Raw genomic sequence first — 14,646 nt, 5'->3', positions numbered from 1 at the left:
AACTGCGTCAGCAGAATCTCATCCAGCTCAGTTGTTTAAAAGGGTTTATGACTCCTAAGTCCAGCCCTATCAGTGATGTTAATTTGGCCCCGCCTAGCTATAATGTTTTTGCAAGGTTCTTTGGTGGCAAAATGTCTCCAATTTACCTTTTTCTGTGAAAGATGATAGAGCATGTGGTGGTGGAGCATCTCCAGGGGTTCCTGGATGACACATCTGCCCTTGACCTGTTTCAATCTGGTTTGAGGACTGGGTTTGGAACCCAGATGGCTTTAGTTGCATTGGTGGATGATCTTGGTTTAAATTTGGGCAAGAACAGTCATCCCTGGTGATAATGTTAGATCTATCAGTGGCTGTTGACGCTATTGACGTCTCCATTCTTATCCATCAGTTGGCATTTGGAGTTGGTGCTAAAGGGAGCAGCCATTTGGTGGTTTCAGTAATTCCTGTCTGATTGGACACAATGAGTTTCTACTGGAGGAGCAGAATGAGTGGAGTGTGCTTTGTCCTGTGGAGCGCCACCAGGTTCTGTCCTCTCATCCATGCTTTTTAATATATAGGTATGAGCCGCTGAATGAGATCAACCAGAGCTTTGGGGTTCAGTGTGATCAATATGAAGATGATGCCCAACTCCATATTTTGTTAAGATAGAGTTAATGTTGGTCCAGAAAACGGATGTTTTAGAGGGATTGTCCTTGATAGCGTGGAGTTGGATTTTGCCAAGCAAGTTGGCTTTTGCAGAGCAGTTTAAAAGCCTGTGATGCTCAGGGACCCAGCCAAGAGCTCCTTCTGTCAGCTGCGTCTGGTTTGTTAACCCTCTCTTTTCTTAGACTCAGCCCATCTAACCACACTGATCATTGCTTTTGTAACTTCATGGCTGGATTACTGTAATGCAGTCTGTGTTTGAACTGTCCTTGAAGGCAACCCTGAAACTGCAGCTGGGCCAGAAAGCAGCAGCCTGATTATTGTCAGGGTTTATAGCTGATGGGAACATATCTTGCCCATTTTGAAACAGCTACATGGGTTGAGTTCACTTCAAGGTGCTGCTTCTGACCTTTAAAGCCCTTCAAGGCCTGGGGGCCCACATACCTGAAGGACCATCTCCTCCCCTATGTTCCCATGTGCCAACTATGGTCTTTAAGCTGCTGCCTGCTGGCTGTTCTCTCCATTTAAGGTGGCCCACCTGGCATTATGCCCAGGCCTCTTCCATTGTAGTCCCCACCACATAGAATTGGCTTCCTGAGTAGGGGAGGGGTGGGCCCTTCAGGAGACACTGTCAGTCTCATTTGTTTGCCAGGGCTTTTGGTGGGGTAGGAGCAGCAAGCATCTTGCGGGGGTATTTTATGCTTTTATTTTCTTTGGCTTTAATCTGTAATGTTTTCATTATAACCTGTAAGTTGAATAGAGAGGAAAGTCAGAGTACAAATATTATAATAAATAAATCTTTGCAGCATTAAAAAGTAGTTAAAGTGCCTTTTGTTTTTAAATGAAATTTCAGTCAGATTATGTGGTTTCAAAGAAACAGAGCTCCTGCTGAAAACAGTGACTCTGAGCCATGCTCTTCCTTGGTCCCTTGTAACATATAGTAGCAATTACCATGTGGCCTGACATTATCACATTGCTACCAGCAGAGCAGGGGAGGGGATATTCTCTATGTTGTGACCTCAGGCCACACAGTTAAGTGCTACTGGGCATTACAGGAGTAGGGCTGCCAGCTCCGGACTGGGAAATACCTGGAGATTTTGGGGGCGGAGCCTGAGGAGGGCAGGTTTTGGGGAGGGGAGGGACTTCAGTGCCATAGAGTCCAATTGCCAAAGCAGCCATTTTCTCCAGGGGAACTGATCTCTATCAGCTGGAGATCAATTATAATAGCAGGAGATCTTCAGCTAGTACCTGGAGGTTGGCAACCCTATACAGAAGGTCAGGAAAGAATATGACACAGAGATGCTATTTTTGATGGCCTCCCCAGTAATATGCAAGTTCTGTAGTAATATGCAGGTTCTGCCTTGAGATACTTGGAAAGGATGTTGAATTCTTGAGTGCAAAGGCAACTACGCACAGTTCTGAGGATAACCTATAGTTGCTAAGCAACTGCCAAATGCTGTTCCCATCATCTGTTTCCCAGGAGCTGCAAAACGTTGCCTGCCTGAGGTGGATATAGGGTTGACATTACTGAGGCAGCTGTCATATCTCAGTTATTTTAACAACAGACCTGTTAGGTAGGCCAGTATTTACACTGGTTGCCACTTTGTTTCTGGATTCAGTCAAGGTACTGGTTCTTTTCTATAAAACCATTTGCAACTGGGGATGACCAACCCTATATGAGCCACACATGTCAGCTTAGATTCTCTCAGTAGTCAATATTTGTCAATATTTGCCAAGTCTGTATGGGTCTTCTCAGCTGTGGCCCCCTCAGAGGAGGACGAGATATTGTTTCATTGATTCACTTTTTTTTTTGGTGCAAGCAAAACTATCTAGTTTTACAAGGCTTTTAGTTATTATACTGATGTTGTGTTTGTATTCTGTTAAATATTGTTATTATTTTTATTGTTTTTAAGTTCTTTTTTATTGTAAGCTGTCCTGAGAGCTGGAAGGGAGAGGGTCAAATGTTTCAAAAAGTGGTTTCTTCTTAGAGATGGCAAGTAGTTTGAAAATGGGATCAATGCATGGGATATGAATGCTCATCTTAATTTGTTTCTGCTAGTCGTATTTGCAACTTTTTGTATCATTTAAAAAACCAATTTTCCTAGAAGCAACAGAAATCTCTGTGTACACCTGTGGAAGATAATGCCTCTCTGAAATTATTTTTAAAGAATGTCTTCAGCTTTCTTACTCGCATATTGTAGATTAGAGGTGGCGGGCCAAACTTCACACAATAGTTTTTAAGGTGCCGTGTTTGTGCTTCCCAACTTTGACTCAGATGGTCCACATCTGGAGTGACGGAACTTGTTTCCCAAGGTGCAGGGCCCCAATTCGGATCGAGACTATGGCATGGGAGTAGAGTTGCCAAATCCAGGTTGGGAATTCCCTGGAGATTTGGGGGTGGAGCCTGGGGTGGGCAGGGTTTGGGAAGGGGAGGGATCTCAGCAGGGTGTAATGCCACACAGTCTACCCTCCTAAGCAACCATTTTATCCAAAGGAGGTGATCTCTGTAGTCTGGAGATCAGTTGTAATTCTGGGAGACCTCCAGCTACCACCTGGAGATTGGCAACCCTACATGATGGGAAGAAGGGGTTTCAACTTTCCTCCCCATATCATTTTCCTGACTTGAAATGGTCCTTAGAGATGCTGTTTGCCCTTTTTGGGGGGCTGCACATATACTGATAGGCTACATGTAGCTGGGCCCTCAGACTGAGAGTGGAGAAATGAAAGAGAGACCTTTGTTTCTGGGGACCTGCATTTGGATATTCATTTTTCGAAATCTAAACAAAAAATCCTCATATTTAATATTTAATTATTAATGTAAATTGGAAAAAAATGCAGCAATGCTTGCAAGTGTTCTGATCTGGCTGTTGTTCTGGCATCTGGTTATCTGGCTTAGAGTTCAAGAAGTGTGGGGGTGGGGGCAGCAGGTATGTATCTGACAGGGATGCTTTCCAGGCAACAGAGTTGTACATAGATCTCATCACCAAAGAAGATAGTGCTAATTGGTCTGTCTTCCCCAAGTGTTGTTTACACCCATTACCGGCTTGTGGGGGGTTGGAGTTTTGATTTGATTCTACGTAAGGTTAGTGACTCCTGTTTGCTGTGACTGTTAGGCATAGAAGAAAATATTATGCATACACATGCTGGCATACTGGCAGGCAGTGCTGGTGCTGGAGGCACATACCTCAGCCCTTCCTTTCTGGCAATTGGCAGTACTGCCACTAGCCAGACAGAGGAAAATGTTTTGCTTGAATACACAGGCGTACCGGCAAGGAGGACTGCAAACAGAGAGAGGAAATGGAGGCAGCCGTCTCACTTGAATTTTTGGCAGCATCTGTTGTGCCATCTGAATTCACCGCATTCACTGCAGCCAGGGAGAACTAGGTGGGCAATGGCCAAACCAGATGAGACGCGAGAGATCAGTGACGAACACGGATCAGAACTCTTGCTGTATCTCTGGTGGAGGGTGGAAAGTGCCGTCACATCACAGCTGATTTATGGCGACCCCTTATGGGGTTTTCAAGGCAAGACATGAAGAGAGGGGGTTTGCCATTGCTCACCTCTGGATAGCAACCCTAGACTTCCTTGGTGGTCTCCCATCCAAATACTAACCAGGGTTGACACAGCTTAGCTTCCGAGGTCTGACAAGATGGGGCTAACCTGGGGCACCTAGGTCAAGGTTGCAGTATCTTCAGGATTCCTTAAAACAGCTATGGGGGCAATGGTGGGGGAAAAACTTTTTGCTCTACACCATTTCCCTTATATCAAATGCCCCCCATGCTGTCAGCCCCAACATGGGGAAAAAGACAAACATCCAAGCATTCATAAAGGATGTTGTGGCACTTTACCTTGCTGTGCAACGTTTTCTCCAAGGCAGCCTAATTTTGGCAGACTAGGGAGAAAAAAGCTTACAGCACAAGAATGCAGCAAGGGATAGCGTGAGAACAGGCAGGGCTTAAGGGTGGCTCCCCCCCCCCGGTGTGCTCCATTTTGGTTTAAAAATAACACACACACCCACACACATCAGGTGCAAATGGGTGGACTCACACATGAGAATCCATTTATTATACCCTATTTAAGCCCCCACAGCACATACATATAAGTCAGACCAGAACAGAAGTTTCTACTGTGGCTGACAGAAGGGTCTCAGGCTGAGGTCATTCACATCACTGATTCTTTTAACTAGACATGCCAGGGACTGAACAAACTGATGCGCTGCCGCTGAGCTGGGGTGGCCTCACCCGGCCTCCTTCCTTCAATTGCCAATATTTATCCTTGTCCACCTTGTACAAATTTAGATTTCCTACAAAATAGGGATCCTTCTTTTCTTTTGTTCCTGGAATTTGATTGGGAGCATCCCTTGGGTGAGGGATACAAAGCAGACACTTATAGTTGGAAATGTTTTCCCCAGTGGAAACTAATGTAATGAAGAAAACAGGCATGTTTAATAACAGAAGTCAAGAAGAGTAATATATCTTTAAATGTGAAACAAAAGTGTGTGCCCCTAATAGTTTACTGTTACATAAATACTCTTCTTTCTTTTATCCCATTCTCCTCTTTGGTCAGATAGATTTTGGAGGTTTTGGAACACTTGACAAACCTGCAAAACCTGTTTGCCCAAGAATGCTTGCCAGAGATGGCTTTTTCACACCACTGGCAACTTTTTGAGAAAAACCCTTTCATCTCTGTTAAGCCAGAGGGAAAGGTGGTTTGCCTGTGGTTGCCTATGAGTTTGTGGTTAGCTGAGGCAGCAGTTGACCCGAGCAAGTTAGTGGTCTGAGCCAACAGCTACAGATCTCTCAGAGATTTGGGTGTGTGTGTGTGGAACCTAAGGTTCTGGAGTTCATTCTGATCTGATATCTGGGCAGTCAGATACACATTCCCCCCCCCTCCCAGAAACAGTTCCAAAAGATGTGGCCTTGAGATGGTGGGTACTCCAAGACTGTCTTGCCTCCCAGCCAGAGAGCTTCATTGCAGGCTCGGTTACTTAAATTTCCAAATATAGACAGTGCATTGCAAACAAGCGTCTTTGTGTGCCAGGAAAGACAAGGCGCACTGTGTACCTCTTGTGTACCCCTGGTGCATTGCGCACTGGGTAAATCCACCAGCCTGGGTGACGGTGAGTGGATGGTGGAGATAAGAGGGTATAATTCATAGCAGACAAGGTTGTTAGGGTGCAGCATAAGGCGAGACGTCAGAGGACAAAAGAGCAGCGTAGAACAGACAGTGGTGGCACTGCCAGCCACTGAGCAAGTGAAGAGTGGCAAGGCGTGTGTGAGGGAAGAAGAGGCGTGGGGGGAGGGGCAGGTGCACAGAGCTTTCTATTAGCGCTAAATGTGAGGCTTCACTTGGAGAGAAGGCTGCCAACTAGTTTTTCTGGGGCTGTTCCTGTGCCTTTAAGCCTGAGCCCAGGCTCCAATCTAGGAAAAGCTTTAGCCATGAATTGCCCACCGCTAAAGCTTTTCCTAGGATGGAGATGAAGCTGATAGAAAAGCTTCACCTACTTATTTTTTCTGTGCATTAATCATTAAATGCACAGGAGCAGGGCCCATTAAACAGGTGACAACAGCATCATCTACCTGCTGTATTTTTGCCCCACATCTTCATTTATGTTATGGGGCTATTGGTGGGCTACTTTACAGGATTGTTGTGTAGGCAAGTCTAGTAAAGAAGTTAAAGCACTTCTCACATCAGTTACCCCTGTGCTTTCTAACTGCAGCTGATACAGAAATAAAGCAGGTGAAACTTTTCTTGGACATCAAGTGATGAGAAAGGCTAAATTCCTTCATATCAGGCTGTTGTCAGGGAGAGGATCAGAGCCATTTTAAAAGTTGGCAACCCCAGTGCAAAAGCAAGAAATATCACTGATAATATATTTTTTCTGGCAGGATCCTGAGTCTCTAAATAAATGTATATAATAAAATGGTGCTGGAACAGGCAATTAGTCAACAGGCTTGGAGTAATCAGTGCAACACAAAGGAAAGAAGACGAGTTTAATGACTGTCTGCTGGGCTCCGAGATCTGTCCACCACAAGATGACACCATGTCTAGCCTACCTCAGACACCGTGGTTGGTGACATCATTACCCATAAATGCAGCTCCTTCTTTTAGAACAACACACAACACTGTTGAGGGCATCTGCTTGCTTATGAGAAGCTGTCTGACCACTAGTCTATCTAGCCCAGGATAGTCTAGTCCCAATTGACAACAGCTCTCCCAGGCAGAGCCCTGCTACCCAAGATTCCTTGGATAGCAGGACTGAGCATGGGGCCAGCTTGAAGCAAAGCATGTGCTCTCCTACAGAGATAGGCTTTTCCTGTTAGAAGTGCATCCTACAGATCTACAGGTCTCAAGGTGAGAACAGACTCCTGAGATTGCACACTCCAGATCCAATAATTCCTCCATCAAACTTGGAATTCCAGATTGCACAAATTTCCCCAAAAACTTTGAGCTAGGAGGTCCATGAACCCCTTTAAAAGGGAAGTAGCAGCAGATTTGGATCCAGGGATGCTGGCCTCCAGGTGGGATCTGGGGGATCTCCCGGAATTACAGCTCATCTCCAGACTACAGAGATCAGCTCCCCTGGAGAAAATGGATGCTTTGTGGATCAACTCTGGCATTGTACCCCACTGAGGTCCCTGTCCTTTCCAGCTGACAACCCTACCCCCCCATCCCTCACCGGGGATCCTGTTTGGATCAGGGCCACAGTGTGTGTGTGGGGGGGGGGGTAACCCTCCAACCACCTCTGCTTATAAACCCTGGAAGTCTGGCATTCTTTCTTTGTCTTTTTTTTCCTTTCCAGGATGTGTGCTGTAATCCATGAGTTATTGACTAGACAGTGATGCTCTGTCATTATATCATTTTGTAAATAACCCAGCAGAGCATGTTTTATTTATTTATTTTGAGGCTATTTTCGTTCTAATGTGCCCCTGTCTGAATGAAGAAGAAAATGAGAAGAGCCTTTATTTTGACCAGAGACTGGTAATTTATCTTTCATTTCCTTCAGTATTGGAAAGTCACTTAATCTGAGGTTTTGGTAAAAAAAAAAAAGTGTGTTTAGATTTCATAATTATGAAGCAGTGCAGGATTTAACAATCAAAAATTCTTTAATAGTTTGGCAGCCTTAAAAATGATTTGTCTGTGCTGAAAAAGCACGTTTAAAAAGGAAAGCATTAAAAATGGGGGGGGGGAATACTCCACAGTGTCCCTTGAACATTTTCCTGTGAAAAAAGAAATAAGATCCCTTTTCTTTAAGTATGAATGTGGCAATGCCAGAGCTTCTGCTGTCCAGAAATGATCACAAGCAAGATGATTTGGCAGTCCAGAGACAGCTCGCTTCTCAGGGTTATATTTGGTGCCCACCTTAAAGCAAGACAGCCACTCTGAATGTTTTTAAAGTGAGCTATGAGGGTAGTCTGGAATGTTTGCTTAATGTAAAGGTGCAGTATACTCTATTAATCTTAAAATGTTGATGGGATTTACCTGTGTAATGACGTACTTCAAAGTGCTGTTTTTTTTTTAATCAACATGCTGACATATCATTAAGCAGGGCTGTTTGCATTTAGCTCTAAAACACACACACACACCTTAAAATTCTGCTCCCAGATAATCCAAATTTTGCATTGAAGCCAAATGAATTCTATGGCCTGCACACTGGACATATTTCTTATCATTTACTTCGCATAATTCAGAATATTTTACAGTTTACTTTGGCTTTGGTGGACGTGGGGAGGGGCCCAAGTGCTGCCTCAACATTGAGATCTAGCCTCTTTCTCTTGCCTCCCTGGCTTCTGGGATTTCAACATGCATCTTTTAAAACATATCTCCACATTCTATATTCCGTTGGACACTTGCTTTTAAATAAAATAAGACAGAGAGAAAGAGAGAGAGAGAATTTAGATTCTCAGGTAGCATCCCTTAGTTCCACAATCTGCCTTTTTTCTGTGATTGTGCGGAATACATAGACATCGATAGAGAAGGAACACAGTGTGTAAAAACACAACATCAAAAATGGCAGTGAGCACCACAGCATGAGAACTACAAAACAATAGCACAACAGAGCACATAACAGATAGTAGTTTTACAGTAAGTACAGTCCTTTGTTATGTGTATATATATGTAGCTGTTTATAATAATGTCTACTGTGTGGTGCTCATTAACATTTTTTATTTTGTACTGTGCAGAACACAAACATCATGACCATTAAGTTATCAATAGAATTGGAATTATACATACATAAAATTATTCATATGATCTATCTGGACTCTGAATACAAGCAAATGACATAGGCAACAATATGTTGTAGGGAGGGAGATCAATGGAATTCTTCCTTACAGAAATAAAAACAAAAGTTGAATTCTGCAGTGTGCATAGAGTCGCCAACCGTCAGGTGGGGCCTGGAGATCTCCTAGAATTACAGATAATTTCCGGACGATACAGATCAGTTCCCCTGGAGAAAACGACAACTTCGGAGGGCATTACACCCAGTTTTGGAGGGCATTACACCCAGCTGAGATCTCTCCCTTCTCCAAATCCTTTCCTTCCTAGCCTCCATCCCCCAAATCTCCAGGAATTTCCCAACGGAATTGGCAACCCCCACTGTGCACAAATTATGCCGATTAAACTAATTTGTGTGATTGGTCTTCATTTGCACAATTTAAAAATCTTTGCAGGGAAATGAAGTCTCCCATCTGCCAACTGAAAGCCTAATTCAGCCGCTGCTCTGGTTTCTAAAATTTTACAAGGCAGTGCCCACATATATGTTTGTAACCAATAGAGTTAGAAACCTGGATGGGGGTAGGGGATCAGAAGCCCATTGGCATGCACCCCTAGTATATTTTTAATTTCTATTTTTTAACTTTGTTTGTACCCTGCCTTTCTGCCCAGTGGGTACCCATAGTGGCTCACATCATTCTCCTCTATCTTATGTATCCTAGATATAGATCTATTTAGTTGCTTACAACCATCGTGAGTCAGTGCATCGAGCCCGTGCGCTGGCCTAAAGCAGGATGGGGGCATAAAGGGCTCCTTTCCTCGGCTGCCCACCCTGTCTGTTGGCTCAGGGCCAGGATCGTGGCATGTCTGGTTTTGCTCCATGCCAAGGAGATACTGCACCTTTAGTTCCTTTGTGTTTAGCAATCGAGTGCCAACTCTGTATCTCTCTTTTATCTATATATTTGTCTTAAAACTTGAACTGTTTCTGCTTGTGGGTATTTTTATCCCAATTCTTTCTATTTCTAGACAGTGGAAGCTCTGCCTCTAACCGGGCTGGGGATTCTGCTTGGGGATCAGGACAGGTATGTTGTATTACAAGCAAACAATCCCAAATTTTGAATTTAAAAAAGAATCCTTCACCCCCAAATTGTTTTTGTTAAAGCACAGCAAACACCCCACCAAAACCCCAAACAGACCAAAGTCATCTTTTTTCCTCCTTCCCTGATGATGCTTTTAATGTGACGCAAGAAGCTCTCCTTTTCATTTGCGCTTCTTGTTCTTTAGGAACCGGCTGAAGTTGTTTAGAAAGGGTCAGAATATGAGTCCTGCGGACATGTACCGGTGGAAGCTGTCTTCCCATGAGCCCTGCAGCTCTACCTGCACCACAGGTAGAATGGGGAAAGGGGCAAAGGGGTAGCAGGGAGGGGAGGTGGGCAAAACTGGCATCTTCGCCCAATGGGCTTTCCTGCAGACCCACACATCAGCTGAAAGGAAGTGCGTGGCCGCAACGGTGGCCTCTGCTGGAGCCTGGTCTGCAGAGGGAATCTCTCATTGGGCCAACTGAGTATCCTCTCCCATCGCCTCCTGTCCTTCTTTGCTGCTCCACGCAAAGTGGGACAGACAGAGAGCCCTATGCTGGTCTTTGGGCCCAAGAAATGCCCTCATGAAATTGCCCTTGTGAACTGCCCCTGGTAAGGGCAGAAACTGTGACTGCCCCCAGATGCTTGCTGCTTGGTTCCCTCTCATTGCACTACTTTTGCCTGGGAGAAAAGCCCCAACATCCATGGAATGGGCTAGCCCTGCTCCAGCATCCTGTTCCTCTGCACTTCATAGCAGGAAAGAAGCGGTTGGTCCTCTCAAGCGGTTGGTCCTCTCCTTCCTGACTTTCCAAGCAAACCACTGTATATGGTGGCAGGAAATTACATTTCGAAACAGGCAAAGAGCAACAGTGATCTGATATGTACTGCAGCATCTCTTCTTATACACTGAATTCCAATGACTTAAAAAAAACCTGCATTCTCTTCCTTGGTTCAATCTAGTCCTGAGGAATTCTGCGAGTTGTAGTTTTGTGAGTATTCTTGGCTCTCCATTAGAGATGTTCAGCCTTCTTGCAGAACTATAGCTCCCAAGGCTCCACAGGGGAAGTCACGGCACACGAGCCAGTTTGTTTGCCCTACAGACATGCCCCAAATGATGTGAATATGTGGGTAAGTGGTGTACAGTTGCCAACCCTTAAAATGACATTTCTGGAGACTGGGGCCAGAGCAGGGGTTGACCTAGTATTTTTAGGAGGTCTGAAGATGTTTATTGATTTTTAGGAGGCAAAAGATGTTTATTGATGAAAGGCGTACAGCTAAAAAAAATGGCTGGGTGAGTGGGAGGGAGAAAGGGCTTTGCTGCTTTTCTGGCAACTGCCCTACAAGCCAATCTTCCTGGTCAGCTGGTTTACGTATTTTCTTAAACATAGGTGTGATGTCCACCTATGCCATGTGTGTCCGCTATGATGGGATCGAGGTGGATGACATGTACTGTGACGCAATGACCCGGCCTGAGCCAGTCCATGAATTCTGTGCAGGAAGAGAATGCCAACCAAGGTATTATCTCTAGAGAAAGCCTGAGTAGTTATGGGGTGGGGGGACTGACAGGCAACTGTGTAGGACAGGTTTGTGTCCTTCCTTTGCAATGCATTGTGCATCCTGTTCTCAAGGGATGCTGCCTTTGCATTAAAATACAGCTGTGGGCTCCTGTTTCAGGCAGATACATCAGCCATTCTCCTCCTCTGAATTTCTTCCCAAATTGTGGATCTCCAAATTTATCTGTGGCTTTTTCTGAATGAAAACCAATTAATAGGGATCCTTCATTGTTCCATGATTTATTTCCAAATGCGTAACAAAATGCCACATAGGAGTTTGTTGCAGTTCTTAGTTCTTAATGTGATAATATATGTAGCTGTATCAAGACTATTTTTGAGTTGTCCTGCATTAATGCACAGGAATGTATGTGTGCATCAGCAAAATACTGCATAAAAAGAATCTTGCTGCACTCAAAGCAATGATCAGCATCACCTCAAGATTGCTTTTGTTTCAGGGTGGAATTACAGCCCATAGATTGCTGAGATAATGGAAATACCAACTCCATGTTGGGAAATTCCTGGAGCTTGTGATTTCAAGAGATCTCCAGGTCCCACCTAGAGGTTGGCAGTCCTAAAAGGATGGGAATAGAGCACTTGCAGGCAGACGGGGGTGAGGGGGTGGGCGGAGAGGCCAGGGTGCTTAATTCCACGCCTGCCATTGCCCTCCTGGGAGCTGTTTTGCCCCTGCTTACAGGGCAGGATTTGAGGGTATTAAACTGGCATGGGGGGTGCACTTGTCTGGGGAGAATTCACATCCTTTCCTCCTGCTGTTTCTCTCCTGGAAGCATCCCCTAACGCGTATTTGCTTTACTGAGGAAACATGGAGCTGGGAGTCATGGAACTCCCTTTTTGCATGTCATTTTACCTTCAGTCCTCATTTGGAAATGGTTTTGAACATGTCTCCTGCCTTGAGGTCAGAATCATACAGAAGGAAATGAATAGTGGAGGGATGAGTGGATCCTCCTGCCCCATTTTAATTGTCAAAGATCACAAGGAGAGAGAGAGAGAGAGAGAGAGAGAGAGAGAGAGAGAGAGAGAGAGAGAGAGAGAGAGAGAGAGAGAGAGAGAGAGAGAGAGAGAGAGAGAGAGAGAGTTTCTACTAAATGTAGTTATCGGTGATAAAGAATATGACCTCATCTTACACTCCTGCTGCTTCTTTTTTCCTTTTATATGTTGCACAGTGGTTTGATTTCCTCCTTTTACTGTGTAGTGCAGCGGGAAAACTTGGGTCGGGGGTGGGGTCTCAGTTTAGGTGCCCGATGAGCCATGAAGCTCACTTGGGGCTGCCTGAGTATGTTACAATATCTCCCCTTGTTTTATCTCACATGGTTCTTTTATGGATGCAAACTGTACACTGCTCTGAGTTCCTCGATATACAATCAATAATAGACTTATTAAAATTCGGCTCCAATTAAGTGTGTTTAATTATTTGTTTTGTATGATGCATGCTTGTTCTGTTAGTCAGGGGTTAGAGTACAGAGTTATACAGGACACTGAAATGCTCCCTCTTGACCACTGGCAATCTTATGCTGTCGGGTTTCAGAGGTTTCTTTGGTAATCTTCAAAGCCATAAGGATCAAAAACTTCCTTTTGCTTTCCTTTGTTTTCTGGCACAAAGCTACGGAGGGCACTGAAGCTTCATGCTCTGGCCCCTGGATACCTCAGTGGTAGGGTTGCCAACCTCCAGGTACCAGCTGGAGATCTCCTGCTATTACAACTGATCTCCAGCTGATAGAGATCAGTTCACCTGGAGAAAACGGCCGCTTTGGCAATTGGACTCTATGGCTTTCAAGTCCCTCCCCTCCCTAAACCCTGCCCTCCTCAGGCTCCGCCTCCAAAATCTCCAGGTATTCCCAACCAGAGCTGGCAACCCTACTCAGTGAACAATTTTTGGGGCTTCTGAGGTTTCAGGCAGCATTGCTCACACACTCTCAAGTATGTATTTGTAGCCACAAAGACTAGAAACAGGACGTTAAACAAAAATGAACAAAAAGCTTCTCAGAATGGTGACCTTTAAGGGTCAAGAGTACATTATCTTCTTTTGTTCCAAAACTGAGGCCTACCCACAACCCTGATTATAGGGTTATGTAACCGATTATATAAAGCAGCCCTGGTGCTAATAATATTATAACAAGAGTGTATTGCAGGCAACACAAATACTGAGTGGGGGATTGCAAGAGCAGAGCTCCGCATCCATTCAGGTTGCCCCTGTCATCTGGTGCTGAGTTGCCTCTTGCAGGTGGGAGACCAGCAGCTGGAGTGAGTGCTCACGGACCTGTGGAGAAGGATACCAGTTTCGCATCGTCCGATGCTGGAAAATGATCTCGCCTGGCTTCGACAGCTCCGTCTACAGCGATCTCTGTGAATCTGCAGACATCGTACGGCCAGAAGAGAAGAAGGTCTGCAAAAACCCTGCCTGTGGTCCACAGTGGGAAATGTCTGAGTGGTCAGAGGTAAATTCCCAGAGGGCGTAAAGGGGCGTCAGCTAAGTCTGATGTGTATATAGATCAAATGATTGAATAATCTGCTGAAGGCTGGTGCTGTGAGGGAGAGGTAGAAGAACGAACTGACAGGTGCGGAGGACATTCAGCTGCCAAGCGCATCCACAGTGCCTTTGAGTGTGACAGCCTCTCTTTGATGGCAAAGCAAATCCAACGACAGCTCTCTGCCTAGAGAAGATGCTTCCTGCAACCCTGGCTCAAATAAAAGCAGGCATAGCGTACAAGGATTTGCAGGGAAATTGTGCTTTTGCCAATTTATGGCCCCAGATATATGAACACAGCGAAAGGAAAAAATGCGACCACCGTGTGGCTCTTCAGTGGACTGTGGGTTGCACTCCTTGGGCTGCGTGCCGCTCCATGGCACCTCTGGCTCTGCTTGTGCAACTGAGCCAGCCCTGCAAAAATTATGACAGCATCCCTACAGATGCAGCCCCCGTTTCTTGCCTTGTCCTCCACGAAGGGGTCAGGAAGCACCTGGGACGGCACACTTTTAAAAGCGGAAAGGAGCATCTGGGGCCAAACTGTCTGCTGGGCAGAGGCACCTCGTTGTGCCAATATACACTCGCCATCATTTGTCCGGAGGAGATGTTGGCAATACTCCTGGTTCATATTTGAAATGCCTCTTCCACACTGAGCGCCAGCAGCGAGACTGGCTGC

The 14,646-nt window shown here is 45.2% G+C and overlaps 1 protein-coding gene across 1 annotated transcript in view; it reads left to right on the top strand.

Annotated features, from left to right (window-relative positions):
- ADAMTSL2 (ADAMTS like 2) overlaps window positions 1-14,646 on the top strand; it is a 148,982-nt gene that overhangs the window by 44,581 nt on the left and 89,755 nt on the right. The window contains exons 14-16 of the mRNA XM_056860191.1: window positions 10,141-10,244; window positions 11,324-11,450; window positions 13,728-13,941. Of these exons, the coding sequence (XP_056716169.1) occupies window positions 10,141-10,244; window positions 11,324-11,450; window positions 13,728-13,941 (445 nt within the window). The remainder of the gene's footprint in view (window positions 1-10,140; window positions 10,245-11,323; window positions 11,451-13,727; window positions 13,942-14,646) is intronic.

The sequence above is a fragment of the Euleptes europaea genome, chromosome 14 (assembly GCF_029931775.1).
Source record: "Euleptes europaea isolate rEulEur1 chromosome 14, rEulEur1.hap1, whole genome shotgun sequence".
NCBI classification, from domain to species: domain Eukaryota; kingdom Metazoa; phylum Chordata; class Lepidosauria; order Squamata; family Sphaerodactylidae; genus Euleptes; species Euleptes europaea.
Note: the sequence above shows the minus strand (reverse complement) of the source record. Positions and strands in the feature narration are given on the sequence as shown.